At 35.9% G+C, this 16,623-nt stretch overlaps 1 protein-coding gene, 1 non-coding gene and 2 pseudogenes across 2 annotated transcripts; 1 reads left to right on the top strand and 3 right to left on the bottom strand.

The window, feature by feature from the left end:
• The window catches only part of LOC132040544 (MDIS1-interacting receptor like kinase 2-like), a 53,831-nt pseudogene that overhangs the window by 29,655 nt on the left and 7,553 nt on the right, over window positions 1–16,623 (bottom strand).
• LOC132041234 (U1 spliceosomal RNA) lies at window positions 1,857–2,009 on the top strand. Its single transcript, XR_009410941.1, has one exon. It is a non-coding gene; the product is annotated as a U1 spliceosomal RNA (small nuclear RNA).
• On the bottom strand, window positions 12,393–13,266 carry LOC132039388 (MDIS1-interacting receptor like kinase 2-like; annotated as a pseudogene).
• Window positions 14,596–15,513, bottom strand: LOC132039387 (probable leucine-rich repeat receptor-like protein kinase At1g35710). The gene has a single exon (XM_059429874.1). The coding sequence runs from the start codon at window positions 15,511–15,513 to the stop codon at window positions 14,596–14,598; it is 918 nt and encodes a 305-aa protein (XP_059285857.1).

The raw sequence follows: 16,623 nt of genomic DNA, 5'->3' as shown, positions 1-16,623 counted from the left end.
TACTCCTATTCTTCCTTATAAATCCATCCATACCTTCACAACTCCAAGAAAATACATTTAAACCACATAAAGCGACTTTCAACTTTAATTTCATCCATACTAGTTCATATGGTTCATATACATGGGAGTTCCTCCAAATTTCTTAGATTAAATACTTGAAGAATCATAAGGAGATGATTAAGAGGATAAAACATGCCTTAGATTCCCAGAATCAATCCAAAATAGAAGTTTCTTCAAGATGACGTTTTCTTTCGAAAAGTGAATTTATGGAGAAATGAAGGTTTCGTGATTGCCACGGTCTTTGTTGTGTTAAGATGGATTGATTAGCTCCTTCATATGTTCATGGATTATGGAGTAATGTTTGAGAGGGTTTGGGAGGTGTCTTAGGGTTTGTTCTTGAGAGAAATGAGGTTCAAAATAATTTGGGGCTTTTTTTATAGATATTGAACCAGGCAGCCACCGACCTTGGGCTTTTCTGTCCCGTGACAGTTTACATCCTTGGACGGAATGCGAATATCTCTCTGCTCCGATGTCGTATCGATGAACGGTAAAATGCGCTGGAAACTAGACTCGTAGACCTTCGATTTGATAGGTCGAGCACCCTGTAACTCTAAGCAGATTGAGAGAAAAACCCGCGACATCTGACCTAAATTTCAGTGAAATTTACAAACTTAACTTACGACGCCTTTTGTCGACTTTTGTATTACAACTCGTTTGACTTCCAAACTTTACAAGCGACCATTGTACGATTCAAATAATTCATATCATTACTTGCTTAGTATATGAAGTGCTCCTAATCTCACCCAAAAGTACAAGTTATCGTATTCCCAACTTGTCGACTTTTGACGAAACTCATGCTTCTTTGATTCATTCACCTTCCAAACCTTCCGCCACTTACTAATCTTATTTATAGACTCTTATAACCATTTATATTAAGAAGCTCAATCCCTTTTAACCTCAAGATAATTTCTTTTGAACTTGTGTCTACTTACTCATGATGTGACTTTAACGTGTGAAAATTCGAGGTGTAACAATAAGCCACCCAACTTCTGATGAGTTTGAATTTTCTAGTGAAAATTATATTGAATTTTCTATTGAAAATTATATTCCTCCCCTACAACAAGAACAACATACCCAACGTAATCCCACAAGTAGGGTTTACTGGTCTGAGGAGGGTAGGATGTGCGCAGACCTTACTCCTACCTTTGAGGATAGAGATGTTGTTTCCGGTTGAACCTCGGCTCAAAAGAAAAGAAGAAAACAATAATATGATCCAAAAAAGTTCCAACATTAACAAAGAAAAGTCACTCAATCACACCAACCCATCAACTACAGCAAATTTCTAATGATCCCATATGAACATTTTCCAAAAACAATAAACCACAACAATTTACAGAAACCTCCCACCCCCCAAAAAACATCGAAGCTTAAATTTGATCTAGTAAATAACTCAGAATAGACACATAAAAGGCACCTTAATGTGCCCTCTGCAGGAAACAGATGCACCAATTGGAAACCAGGATCAAGTTCACCTCTTCTAAACCAAACCAGATTGCAGAAAAATTCTAAATAACACCATGATTGTTTTGCTAGCTCTACCAAAAAATTGTCATAAATAGGACTATCCCACAGCTAAATGATGTAATTCCTAGTTCAGAGCTATAAAATAAAAGTGAAGACACCAACAACAGAGGTCCTCAACTGATACCCTTTTACAATGAATCAACAACAAGACTCATGAAAAACTTTTAATATCATTTTCTCACATTAGCTAACAGCATAAAGATGCCAACAATTAATTTATTCCCTGAAGCATATTGTGGAAACACTTTTTGGGCATCAAGTCGTCTAATTTAATACTTACCTAGACAGAGTCAATGGGTGATCATGAATGCCCATGTCCTAGGTTGGTGACCTCCATTTCACTTTGGAGGGGTGCCCACCTAAGGTCGGCCCAAGTGGCCTACGTCATAATTTGTGCATTTTTTTTTTGCACGGATTGCCCTTCTTTTGGGGTGGTCTTTAAATTTTGCCCATCATATTTGTGTTCTTTAAGTTTTTCCCTTCGCTTGGATACCTGAGGTTCTGGGTTCGAACCCTCGCTCAAGTATAAAATAAAAAAATAATTTCACAAGGCAGGTCTGGGGGAGTCTATGTTGGATCCGGCATACTATCCTTAAGGAAAAACTAAAGTTAGGCTGGAGGGGGCCGACTTTGCCTTGAAACATATATTTTATTTTATTTTACTTTTCAAGGCAAACTTTTAGTTATCCCTTAAGGAAAAGTTTCTCCTTATGAGGCATACTTTTAGTTATGCCTTAACTAAAAGTGTGCCTCATAAGATATAATTAAAAGTATGCACCATAAGGCAGAACTTTTCCTTAAGACATAACTAAAAGTTTGTCTTATAAGGCAAAGTCTATGCCTTAAGGAAAAGTTCTGTCTTATGTGTATACTTTTGGTTATGCCTTAATCAAAAGCTTGGCCCATAAGGCATAGTTCCTCAAGGAAAATTTTGCCCCATAAGGCATAACTAAACTATGCCTTGAGGAAAAGTTATGCTCCCTCCGGCATAACTTTAGTTTTTCCTTAAGGATTTTATGCCGGATCCAAAGATACACTCCCCTCAGCCTTGCCTTGCGAAATTTTTATTTTTATTTTATGCCTGAGCGGGGGTTCGAACCCATAACCCCAGGTATCCAAGCAAAGGGCAAAACATAAAGACCACAAATATGAGGAGCAAAATTTAAAGTCCACAAATATGAGGGGAAAAATTTAAAGACCACCCATAAATTGCCCTTTTTTGCACGGATTGCCCTTCTTTTGGGGTGGTCTTTAAATTTTGCCCCTCATATTTGTGTTCTTTAAGTTTTTCCCTTTGCTTGGATACCTGAGGTTCTGGGTTCGAACCCCGCTCAAGCATAAAATAAAAAAAATAATTTCACAAGGCAGGTCTGGGGGTGTCTATGTCAGATCCGGCATACAATCCTTAAGGAAAAACTAAAGTTATGCCGGAGGGGGCAGACTTTGCCTTGAGACATATATTTTATTTTTTTTACTTTTCAAAGCAAACTTTTAGTTATGCCTTAAGGAAAAGTTCCGCCTTATGAGGCATACTTTTAGTTATGCCTTAACTAAAAGTGTGCCTCATAAGATATAATTAAAAGTATGCCTCATAAGGCAGAACTTTTCCTTAAGACATAACTAAAAGTTTGCCTTATAAGGCAAAGTCTATGCCTTAAGGAAAAGTTCTACCTTATGGGGCATACTTTTGGTTATGCCTTAATTAAAAGTCTGTCCTATAAGGCATAGTTCCTTAAGGAAAAGTTTTGCCCCATAAGGCATGACTAAACTATGCCTTGAGCAAAAGTTATGCCCCCTCCGGCATAACTTTAGTCTTTCCTTAAGGACTTTATGCCGGATCCGGCATACACTCCTCCTAGCTCTGGCTTGCGAAATTATTTTTTATTTTATGCCTAAGCGGGGGTTCGAACTTAGAACCTCAGGTATCCAAGTGAAGGGCAAAACTTAAAAACTACAAATATGATGGGCAAAATTTAAAGATCACCACAAAAAGAAGGGCAATTAACGCGAATCGCCCAAATTTGTGGCAGATGGGGCCTGCATTCATGCGGCCCCCACTTTTTGAAGAGAAAAAAAGAGTCATCTAATTTACGTGAGCACTTAGAAAAGATCTTAGGACTACACATGGAAAAGATTCAATTGTTGAAGAGAATAGACATTAATTTTGTTAACCAGGGAAAAAAGACTCCACCATTATGTCTAAGTTGTGTCTCTTTGTTCTAATAAGCACTAAGCTCTCAAAATGCATGCTTACTACTACAAAATTCAAAACAGTAGGTTATAATAAGTTTGTCGCAACAAGTCACATAAGGAGAAATAAATTACTTAGATAGGAGAACTGGTCTAGGATGAATGAATATTTAGTGTAATTCTAGAAAGTGAAGCCACTCAAATCATTTGGTTTTATTTTTCACTCAGTTTCTATCTTTAGGTCCAAGGAGATAGATCCATCAATAAACCTAGTTTTTGTTCACCTGATACATAAGACACATAAAAAGCGCATGTCGTTTTGATTTCACTCAATTTTGTTGGGTATAGAAAGAGAAATCTGAGATAAAATGAATGCAAGGTAAAACACCAAAGATAGCGGATCGACACCCGGAAGGTCTCTGAGGAAATTAGGAACCAAAATACTAACTGATGACACCAGATTATGTCTTTCCAAATAAGTTTTAACTAGCATTATCAAAATTCTACCTCCACGATAACATATGCACCAAAATTTCATCCTCCACTTGAGCGTATCAATCCGCAGCTGCTTAAATTTTTCTGTCCAACAAGAGATCTAGATTTTCCATAAGAGGAGAAATAGCAGTAAACATCAATGAAATGCCTACTTCACACACAGCTCTTTCAGTCAACCAAGTTTCAACCACAAATCACGATAAGAACAAATCCAACATCTAGTTCAATGTTTTGTGTGAAAAACATTTTCTTTATTGTATAACATAAAAAGGAAATTTGGAGTTGAAAGTGCAAGAAGGGGGTGAATTGTAATTTTTCGATCTGTTAATCGACTAGGTTGAATCAGTAGTTGACGTATGGTGATCTTGTTGTGGAGTGCCCATCTTGTAATATTGCTCCAGGAATTTGATATCCAACCATTTGATCTTTTCTCACGTGTGGTTAAGCAACTGAAGGTGAGACCTTGCTCTAATACCAATTGAAAGTGCAGGAGGGCGGGGGGGGGTGGGGGGTGGGGGGTGAATTGTAATTTTTCGATCTGTTAGTCGATTAGGTTGAATCAATAGTCGACTGTAGAAGATAAATGATACCAAATATTTTATACTGGTTCAGATTCAATGTGAATCCTAGTCCAGTCCCCTTAGGTTTTAAGGGTTTTCTCTACAGCTCTTTGTTAAAGGTTTGGTACAATGGAGGTTTGAATGGAGCTCCTACGTCTACACTCAAATCACTCTGAATATTTTGGATACAAAGCCTCACAAGCTATACTATAACTCTCATTTCTTTTTTTCTTACACTATAAATCACACAGACATACAATGTTTATTAAAAGTAAAGCAGAGCACTGAGAGAATGAGACTGAGTATAGTTCTTGTTTTGTGAAGTAGCCTTTTTGTAGCTGTTTAGGCTCTTCACGCAGAGATATCAACCCAAGAGATTTGATCCCTGGAAAAAGGAATTAGTGATCCTATTTCCAAGAATAAGGCTGGAGCTGTTACTTCTTAGTGCGTCTTTCCTTGTGTGATGGAGCTGCATTGTCAATCAAGAAGATTGTTACACTCGATGGGATATTCCTCCTTTAATAGCGCAGATCTTCTTTCCTTCCTTGAGCTTATTTAGTACTGCTTGCAGCTGTAAAATTCTCTTGCGCATTTAGTACTGCTTGCAGCTGTAAAATCTCTTGCGCAACCACTACGATATTTGCCATATAGCTAGCATACCCAATTGTAGGTACGAAGTCTTCACTGAATTGGACTTGTGTAAGCCCATCTTGTTTATGCGACTGTTGGGCTCCTTCTTACTGGCCTTGCGGGCTCTTTTATACTAGTCAACTTTGTTGATGTCCTTTGCTTCCTTGTGTGATTTAATTACTATACCTACACAAATAAAATTGTCATCATAGAAACTTGATACTAACAGGAGTACAATAAGAGAAAACATGACAACTGCAAACGGGGGGGAGGGGGGAACACTGCTACACAAGAAGTTAATTAGGAACTACCTAATTCAACATCAATTAGTTGGCCTAAAGTAACAAAAGGAAAAGAGTTCTTCACAAGTGCCTTTTCTTTGGCTAAAGATGCAGAAACTTGTTGCATGGTTGACCTAAGTTGAGGACTCGGATTAAGACATATAAATGCTATCATTTTGATCTTGCTCAATTCTTCAGCCACTCAAGATGGAGGTAATGGCCGTTGATCAATGAAATCTTTTAACAATATGTCAAGGATTTCTGATGTTGATGAAAGTGATGATATAACTTCGACAATATCAGCTGGATGCTGACCTAAGATCACTTCCAACGATAGCACTCCAAAGCTGTAGGCATCACAACTTTCATTTACCTCCATAGTGTAAGCAAGCTCTGTATACATGTGAAAAGTATTTAAATTATATACACACAGTATAAATAATTTTAACAATTTCAATGCATTCTAACTGATTATAGTAGGTTATTTTGTTGATTTTCCATTTTACCAAATTAGGATTAGCGCACACATTTATCCTTTCTTGTAGGTCATCTGATGTAAAAAAAGTTATACACCTTCAGTGCAAATAAGTTAAAACACGTGTAAAACACAAGACATAAACGACACAAATGTAAAAACTTTGTAGAAAAGAGTAGCTGAGAAGAATACAAGAGAATGGAAATGACACAAGACTCAAAAGCAACTAGTTTTGTGTTCTCTTAAGTGATTTAAAATTGTTTCTCTCAAGGTTCAAAGAAGGCGGTTACAACTCCCTTTGTCAATCCATAAACTAATGAACTAAAAAATCATTTAACTAATTGAATGCATGGAAATTTGACAACTTAATCAATGCAACTATACATCAAAGGATTAAATGAAAGACATCAAGGTTATCTCCAGGAGAAAGTTTTTGGTTATTTACATATTGACTTGCACTACAAATGGAAAATCCTGTTTATTTTTGTGGTCGTTCAGATTCTTCAAATTCGTGAAAATAGTTTATATACAGAGCTAGTGTAAACTTAAAACGAGCGGACAGAGAATTAGATAGAGCATACCTGGAGCAACATACCCAAAGTTCCAGCAAAAGAAATCCAATTAGAGGAGTTTGGCCTTAAGAGTTCTGCAGTACCAAAACCAGAAAGATGAGGCCAGTCTTCATGATCTAACAAAACGTTCTTACTTGATATATCTCGGTGAAGAGTAGGAGTTGAACATTCATCATGCATGTAAGATAATGCATATGCTACCCCTCTTAATCCTATCTAACTCTGTCGCTTTTTCATCATTTGTCAGTCTCATTGACAAGCTTCCTCCTTCCAAGAACTCGTATACCAAGAAAGAATGGCTTGCATGTGAACAAAAATCCATAAAGCTTCACAATATTACAATGGCGGATTTTCAAGAAAGTTTTTGTTTCATTTTCAAAGCTTTTCAAGCTGTTCAATTCACCATTATATAATGGATGATTTTTTTTTTTTTTTACCGCAAATACTTGCCCGCTTGGTAACTCAACACTGAAGACACTTCCCTGTCCTCCATTTCCTATGCAATATTTGCTGTTAAAGCCTTCTGTTGCTATGATGATGCTCTCATAAGTCATCTTCCCATCAAAGCTCCAAATAGAAAAGAGATCCTTAGTTTGTTCTCTTTGCTCAATTTGGTTCCTTCTTTTTTGAGGTATGCCAAAAAGAAGACAAATGATCACCATCAAAAGAAGGATACCAACCAGACTAAAAAGAATCGTTGAGATTTCTATTCTTCTGTTGGTGATTATAGATGACGAGCAAGGTTTCAAACCAATGAGATGACCACACAAGCCCTTATTGTCTCTTAGTTCTTCAAGGGACGCATTCTGAAACGCCAAGTTGTTAGGAATAGGGCCGATCAATTAATTGTTAGATATGTCAACAAAACTCAAGCTAATACACTGATTGAAACTTGATGGGATCGAACCAATCAACTTATTATGTGAAAGATTCATTAAATCTTAAGCTTTGTAATTGACCCAATTGCCATGGTATCTCACCATTCAGCATGTTGTGACTAAGATCCATATATTGTAAGAAGCGTAAGCTCCCAAAATTAGAAGGAATACTTGCTTGCAGCATGTTTTTGCTTAGATTCAAGCTCAGTAACTGCAAAACATTTCCAATATCTTGTGGAATTATGCCACTGAGATGATTTGCTGCCAAGTTAAGTTTTGCAAGTGTAGAAAGCATCCCAAGTTGTGATGGAATACCACCTGAAAGTTTGTTACCAGAAAAATCAATCTCAAAAAGTAACTTTAAACTATCCAAGCTTTTAGGAACCTTGCCAGTGAAATGATTAGAGGAGAGATCAAGCACCTTTAGGTGAGATGCATTTCCAGTCTCGAACAGAATTGATCCAAATAAATTGTTGTTTCAAACAGGTAATTTTACTTCAAAGGCCCCATTTTGATGACAGCTCTCCATACAGCTCATTGTGACTTAAATCAAGGTAGTCTAGATTCGGATGAACACTGAAAGCTTCTGATATTTTTCCTGATAGTTTATTGTTGTCAAGTCTGACCCTTGATAGCTTGGAGCAGTTTTTCGAGCTTCTCGGGATCCCACCAACGAAACAATTTTTTTGCACTAATGTTTCTGTCAAGAACCCACCAAGACTGACAAAAAAAAAAAAAGATCTTGAGCAGGTTGTAGGTGATATGTAACCTGCAGATTCATTAGTGAAAATATAACTAACTTAATCATTCAAAATAAGGATCATAGAGAGGTATAGAATGTCCAAGTACCACAATTAGATAACTAAAAAGAGCATTATACATTGATTATGCTAAATATTTCTTATTTAAACTAATATATTTCCATTTTCCAAATTGTTGAACAGGTTGTAGGTGATATGCAACCTGCCGATTCATTTGTGAAAATACAACCTGCAGATTCATTCGTGAAAATATAACTCCTGAACTAGGGGTGTCAAATGGGCGGGCTAGGCTGAAATTGGCCCAATCAAAATGGGCTGAGGTAATAAATGAGTTGGGGGTAACAATGACCCAGAAGTTACTTGGGCTAAAATGGGCTAAAAATAAGTTGGGTCATGATCCGCCCAACTTGATCCAGTTTTTTTGAAGGGTCTATTTTTTCGTGAAAATTATTTTCTAGAAATACATTTTTCGCAAAAGATATTTTCCTTGAAAAATATTTTCGCTGATTTTCGTGGAAATTATTTTTGAGGAAAACATTTTCCGTGAAAAATATTTTCCTTCATATCAAGCACATCACAAACTTATAAGATACATGATACAAGAAAAGTGAATATATAGAAAAAAAAAAAAAAACAAAGAATCTCAAACAATAAACCCAAATTTAAGTAAATCTTTAAAATGGGCTAGAATTGGGCTAGTATTGGACTAAGTTGGAGATCACTTTAAAATAGGCTATGTTAGGTTGGGCTAAAATCAGCCCAATCCAAAATTATCTTGAGCCCAACCTATAAAATTTTGGGCTGGTTGGGCGGGCCATCATCTTTTGTGCCAGATTTGACACCCTTATCCTTAACCAATCAAAATAAGGATCATAGAGAGTTATAGAATGTCTAGATAACTAAAAAGAGCAATTATACATTGATTATACTAAATGTTTCTTAATTCAATTACAACCAAGTATATTTCTACTTCTTTGTGATTTTTTCCAGTGAAGAACTTTGATCAACAACCAAGATAGACACCAAAAGAGAATTCCTTTGACATGAGAACAAGAAGGATCATAGAGAGTTATAGAATTCGTCCAAGTACCAAAAACCTTAATATATATGTCATGCAATTATTTTATCATGAACTGTGAATAACAATAAGATTTATTTCATGCAATTTTTTAATCATGAACAGTGAATAACACAAAAACCAAAAATCAAATGCTTTTAGGTAATTTAATCAAATCTAATTATAAGAAACCATCAATATTTTATAGGCCTAGCTCCAAATTGGCACAATTTTTTTTGCTTGGTAACTAAATGACAACTTTTATAAGAGCTTTATTTCTCAGTATATAGACCTTCTAGAGTAAGATTATAAGTGCATCAGCAGGCAAAAAATAGCAGTAATCACCAGAATAAAAAAAGGAATATGTGAAAGGTTTTCCAAATTAAAAAGTTCTACTGAGAGAAGTAAATCACCTTGGCAGAACCCATATCATTTCTCTTTACCAATTCCTTTTCGTGCTATTGCCCTCAACCTTAACTTCAACCCACGCGGTAGCTTCACAATTTTGATTCCCCTGCATAAAATAAAGCAAGATGGTAGACATCCTCTCTGGGCAGTTAGTACGAATAAATAAAGATATTTCTGCAACGCTACTTTTCAAAATATGCGTATTAGAAAGAACTTTACTTTCTCCTACCGTGACAAAAGAATTAAGAATAAACTATGATCCTTCCTTATATTACTATTCTAGAACACCTTCAAAAACTATTCTCCTTTTGAGAAAAGGACCCCTATTTACTAAGTTCTTTAGGAGCTTGACAGAGATCTAATCACTTATTTCTTGAAATGCACGGACGATAATTCAACAGAATTACTGGATATTCTCCCACCCTCTCATACAATGACATGTCAAAGGCACCTTAATGTGCACTCTGCAGTAAACAGATTCACCAATTGGAAACTAAGATCAAGTTCATCCCTTCTAATCCTACAACCAAACCAGACTGCACAAAAATTCTCAATAACACCATGATTGTTTTGCAATCTCTATCAAAAAGTTATAGGACTATTCCACAGCAAATTGATGTAATTCCTAGTTCACAACTATAAAGTAAAAGTGAAGACACCAACAACATAGAGGTCCTCAACTGATACCTTTTACAATGAATCAACACCAAGACTCATGAACAACTTTTAATATCATTTTCTCACATTAGCTAACTCCACAAAGATGCCAACAATTAATTTATTCCTTGAAGCATATTGTTGCACTTTTTTTGGCATCAAGTCATCTATTTTATGTGAGCGCTTAGAAAGATCTTAGGACTACACATGGAAAAGATCCAATTATTGACGAGAATAAACACTAATTTTGTTAAATAATAAAAAAGACTCCACCACTATGTCTCTCAGAAATTGTGTCCCTTTGTTTTGATAAGCACTAAGCTCTCAAAATGCATGCTTACTATACTCCAAAGTCCAACACAGTAGGTTACAATAAGTTTGTTGCAAAAAGTCACATAAGGAGAAATAAATTACTAAGATAGGAGAACTGTTCTAGAAAGTGAAGCCACTCAAATCATTTGGCTTTATTTTTCACTCAGTTTCTATCATTAGATCTAATAAGATAGCTCCATCAATAAACCTAGTATTTGTTAACCTGATACATAAGACACATTAAAAACGCACGTCGTTTTGATTTCACTCAATTCTGTTGGGTATAGAAAGAGAAATCTGCGATAAAATGAATGCAGAATCTACACCAGCAAAGAAGAGGACCGACTTCCAGAATGTCTCTAAGGAAATTAGGAACCAAAATACTAACTGATGACACCAGATTATGGCTTTCCAAATAAATTTTAACTAGTGTTTTCAAAATTCTACCTCCACGATAACATCTGCACCAAAATTTCATCCTCCACTTGAGCATATCAGTCCACAGTTGCTTAATTTTTTCCTGGCAAACAAGAGATCTAGATTTTCCGTAATAGGAGAAATAGCAGTAAACAACAATAATCCCTACTTCACACAGCTCTTTCAGTCAACCAAGTTTTAACCATAAAGCATGATAAGCACAGATCCAACATCTAGTTCAATGTTTTGTGTGCAAAACATTTACTTTATTGTACAATATAAAAAGGAAATTTAGAGTACAATAGGAGAAAACATCACAACTGCAAACGGAAAAAAAGAAAATACAACTACACAAGAAGTTAATTAGGAACTACCTAATTCAGCATCAATTAGTTGGCCTAAAGTAATAAAAGGAATAGAGTTCTTCAAAAGTGCCTTTTCTTTGGCTAAAGATGCAGAAACTTGTTGCATGGTTGGCCTAAGTTGAGGACTCGGATTAAGACATGTAAATTCTATCTTTGTGATCTTGATCAATTCTTCAGCCACTCGAGAGGGAGGTAATGGTCGTTGATCAATGAAATCTTTTAACAATATGTCAAGGATTTCTGATGTTGATGAAAGTGATGATATAGCTTCAACAATAACAGCTGGATGCCGACCTAAGATCACTTCCAATGATAGCACTCCAAAGCTGTAGGTATCACAACTTTCATTTACCTCCATAGTGTAAGCAAGCTCTGTATACATGTGAAAATGATTTAAATTATATACACAGAGTATAAATAATTTCAACACTTTCAACGCATTCTAACTGATTATAGTAGGTTCTGTTGTTGATAAAATAATTTCAACACTTTCAATGCATTCTAACTGATTATAGTAGGTTCTGTTGTTGATATTCTATTTTACCAGATTAGGATTACCATACATAGTTACCGATTGTTGTAGGTCCTCTGATGTATAAAATTTAAACACCCTCAGTGCACATTAGTTAAAACCCGTGTTTCGAACCACAAGACAAAAAAAGCAAAGGTACAAAATTTGTAGATAAGAGAAGCTGGGCAGAATACAAGAAAATGAAAATGACATAAGACTGAAAAGCAACTAGTTTTGTATTTTGTTTATATGATTTTAAAATGTCCCTCTCAAGTCAGAGTTCAAAGAAGGTTATCTCCAGGATAAAGCTGTTAGTTATGTACATTTTAACTTGCACTACACATGGACAATCCTGTTTAATTTTGTAGTCATTGAAATTCTTGAAATTCATGAAAGTAGTTAATACATAGAAGTTAGTATAAACTTGTAAGTACAAAGAATTAGACACAGCATACCTGGAGCAACATATCCAAAAGTTCCAGCAAAAGAAGTCCAATTAGAGCAGTTTGACTTTAGGTGTTTTGCAGTACCAAAATCAGAAAGGCGGGGCTTATCCTCACAGTCTAACAAAACATTCTTACTTGATATATCCCGATGAAGAATAGGAGGTAAACATTCATGATGCATATAAGATAATGCATATGCCACCCCTCTGACAATGTTCACCCTCTTAATCTAGTCTAACTCTGTCGCTTTTTCATCATTCCTCAGTCTCTCTGACAAGCTTCCTCCTTCCAAGAACTCGTAAACCAAGAAAGAATGTCTTGCATGTGAACAAAATCCATAAAGCTTTACAATATTACGATGGCGGATTTTCAATAAAGTTTTTGTTTCACTTTCATAGCTTTTCAAGCTGTTCAATTCACCATTATCTAATGGATGAAATTTTTTTTACCGCGAGTACTTGTCCACTTAGTAACTCAAGACACTTCCCTGTCCTCCCTTTCCTATGCAATATTTGCTGTCAAAGCCCTCTGTTGCTATGATGATGTTCCCATATGTCATCTTCCCGTCAAAGCTCCAAATGGAAAAGAGATCCTCAGATTGTTCTCTTTGCTCAATTTGGTTACTTTTTTCCCGACATGTGGCAAAAAGAAGACAAATGATCACCATCAAAAGAAGAACACCTCCCAAACTAAAAAGAATTGTTGAGATATTTATTCTTTTGTTGGTGATTTTAGATGAAGAGCAAGGTTTAAACCAATGAGATGGCCCCACTATTGTCTCTTAGTTCTTCAAGGGATGCCTTCTGAAATACCAAGTTGTTAGGAAGAGGGCCGATCAATTGATTGTTGGATATGTTGACAAAACTCAAGCTAATACACTGATTGAAACTTGATGGGATCGAGCCAATCAACTTATTATGTGAAAGATTCATCTACTCTAAGCTTTGTAATTGACCCAGTCGCCATGGTATCTCAAGATTCATATACTCTAAGCTTTGTAATTGACCCAGTCGCCATGGTATCTCACCATTCAGTATGTTGTGACTAGGGTCCATAACTCGTAAGAAGCATAAGCTCCCCAAATTGGAAGGAATACTTGCTTGCAGCATGTTTTTGCTTAAATTCAAGCTCAGTAACTGCATAGCATTTCCAATATCTTGTGGGATTACGCCACTCAGATGATTTGCTGCCAAGTTAAGTTTTGCGAGTGTAGAAAGCATCCCAATTTCTGATGGAATATCACCTGAAAGTTTGTTACCAGACAAATCAAGCTCAAATAGCAGCTTTAGGCTATCCAAGCTTCTAGGGACCTTGCCACTGAAATGATTGGAGGAGAGATCAAGCACCTGTAGATGAGATGCGTTTCTGATCTCAAATGGAATTGATCCAGATAAATTGTTATTAGACATCTTCAAACAGGTCATTTTACCACAAAGGCTCCATTTTAATGACAGCTCTCCATACAGCTCATTGTGACTCAAATCAATGTAATCTAGATACGAACACACACCGAAAACTTCTGATATTTTTCCAGATAGTTTATTGTTGTTAAGTCTGACCCTGGATAACTTGGGGCAGTTTTTCAAGCTTCTTGGCATGCCACCAATGAAACGATTATTTTGGACTGATATTTCTGTCAGGAAGCCACCAAGACAAACATTATGAGGCAAATGACCAGTGAAATTGTTATCGGCTAAATGAAACATCTCCCAGTTTGTAATGTTTTCCAACTCTACTGGAAGTGACCCATTGAGTTTATTGTTAAATAATCTTATATCAACAGGAGATTTAAGTTCCCGAAGCTCGGAGGAATGGGACCAGAAAATCCATTTTGACATAAATGTAATGTCTTGAGCTTAGTCAAGTTTCCCATGGATGAAGGAATGGGTCCTGACAGCCTGTTATTACATAAGGATAAAAAGAGCAGGTTGCCTGCATCTCCAACTGATGTGGGTATTTCACTTGTGAGACTGTTTTTGGACAGAATCAAAGAGAACTACTTGCTGAAATTTCCAATAGGACTTGGTATTTGACCAGCAAAATTGTTATTTCCTAAATCAACATCCATCAAATGTGTCAGAGACCAAATCCCCTGAGGTATGCATCCTGAAACTGTGTTGGTATGAAGATACAGGGACTCTAAGTTGGTCAAGTCACCAAACGAAGTCAGAATAGAGCCAATAAATGTGTTTCTTGACGGAAAGAGACCTTTTAGGGAACTCAACATTGCTATTTCTTGTGGAATATGCCCAGAGAATTTATTTTCATCAAGGTATAGAAGACTCAATCTGCATAAGTTACCAATAGATACCGGGATTGTGCCAGTAAGATTGGTTGCTTGTATTCTGAGCAAAAAAAGAGACTCTAGCATTCCAAATTCCTGGGGCAGAACACCACTAAGACGAGTATGGTCGAGCCAAAGGTACTTAATACTTTTCAAGAATCTTATTTCAGGGGGAATTGTTCCAGAAAAATCATTGAATCCCAAATCAAAGTAACTCAGCTTTGAAAGATTGAATATATTGGTGGGAAGAGTATCATAGAGTGAGTTTATGGAGAAGTCTATTTTGACGAGATAGGAGAATGATGAGAAATCTAGATGGTGAAGGGTACCCTTTATGAGATAATTTGACTTATTCATCTCAGTCATTCGTCCAAGGTTGTCGCAACGAATGCAGTCCCAATGGCAAGGACTTGAGCTAGTGTTCATCCAAGATGAAAGAAGCAATTGGCTTTCACTTTCAAGGCTGGCCTTCCAGGTTAAAAGGGCAAGTACATTTGCACTTGAAGATGTTTCAGAAGTATTAAAATGATACTTAGCAAAAACCAGTTGAAACACAGTGAAGGACAAGCTTAATAGCATACACGGAGAAGGAACAGGATTCCACATTGGCTTATCTACTTGGAGTATCATTTGTATTTTTATTTTATTTTTGAAAGGAAAAGTTTTCAACTATTACAAGCTTTCTGGATTGCCTAACTGTAGTTTGCAGGATCATATAAACTGTTACTTATAAGTAAGAAAATCAACACTATTTGGCTTTGGTACTTTTTGTTTTCTAATTTCAGATCCTTCTTCTTTATTAAAGTAATATTGATTATTTTACAAGTCAAAAAGGTCCTTTTAGATTATAAGTCATTCATTTCATCTTTTCTTTTTTTCTCTGTTCTCTTTTCGAAAAGTTGGTTGTTGTAGTCTTACAGGTAATGTGTTGACCTCTATTTTAATGACAAAAATAAAAGGAAAAAAGTTATGAAAAAGGATGAAAGAATGATATTGAACTAGTCGAAAGGACACCTCTCAAAGGAAAAGCAAAACTATTTCAATAGGAAACATATACCTTTTCAATAGGAAACATATACCTTGTTAGTCTTTTCTTCGTAAAGCTAGTATGTTGTTTATTCAATGTACCAATTATTAATTTAAGAATGAAAAATTAACGAAGTTTAAATTTGATATAGTGTGAGTATACTGGGATGAGTTTGCTCCAACACAATGTAAAACAAAGTTGCAGTGGAGTAAACACCTGATAAAAAATCTGATCTACTTGAATCAAGAGCAGCAGGCAAACTCAAGAACAAATGATGTATGTAGCAAATATAATATGTAGAAAACTATATACAGCAAAGACAAACAATCAAACAAAAGACATGTCAAGATTTTACATGGAAAAGCCGGGTCAAAACTGGCATACCCCAACTAGGGGGTTGTGACCTCACCACATCTAAGTGAACCATCTCAATCGTAAATAACTTACTAATTTCATATCAAGCTAATTCATTCAATATGTCATAACTCATAATTTCAAATACTCAAACATATTCCAGAACATAACACAATATAACCAAACTAAAAAAAATGAAATCACAAGTACATTACATTACTTAAGAATCTCTCAAGTAAAGGCTCAAAAGAGTCCCTTATGTCTGGTATTTGAACCAATATAATCTCCATTCTAGTAGATGGAGCTGTAATAGTCCTTATAGCATGCACAACTAATGCAGTTTTTTTTTCAAATCCAAC

Source organism: Lycium ferocissimum, chromosome 12 (genome assembly GCF_029784015.1).
Source record: "Lycium ferocissimum isolate CSIRO_LF1 chromosome 12, AGI_CSIRO_Lferr_CH_V1, whole genome shotgun sequence".
Lineage (NCBI taxonomy): Eukaryota > Viridiplantae > Streptophyta > Magnoliopsida > Solanales > Solanaceae > Lycium > Lycium ferocissimum.
The sequence above is the reverse complement of the archived record's forward strand: the minus strand, read 5'-3'. Positions and strand labels throughout refer to the sequence as shown.

Coding starts and splice junctions, on each gene's coding strand:
- LOC132039387 (XM_059429874.1), bottom strand. CDS start 15,513: ATGATACTCCAAGTAGATAAGCCAATGTGGAATCCTGTTCCTTCTCCG.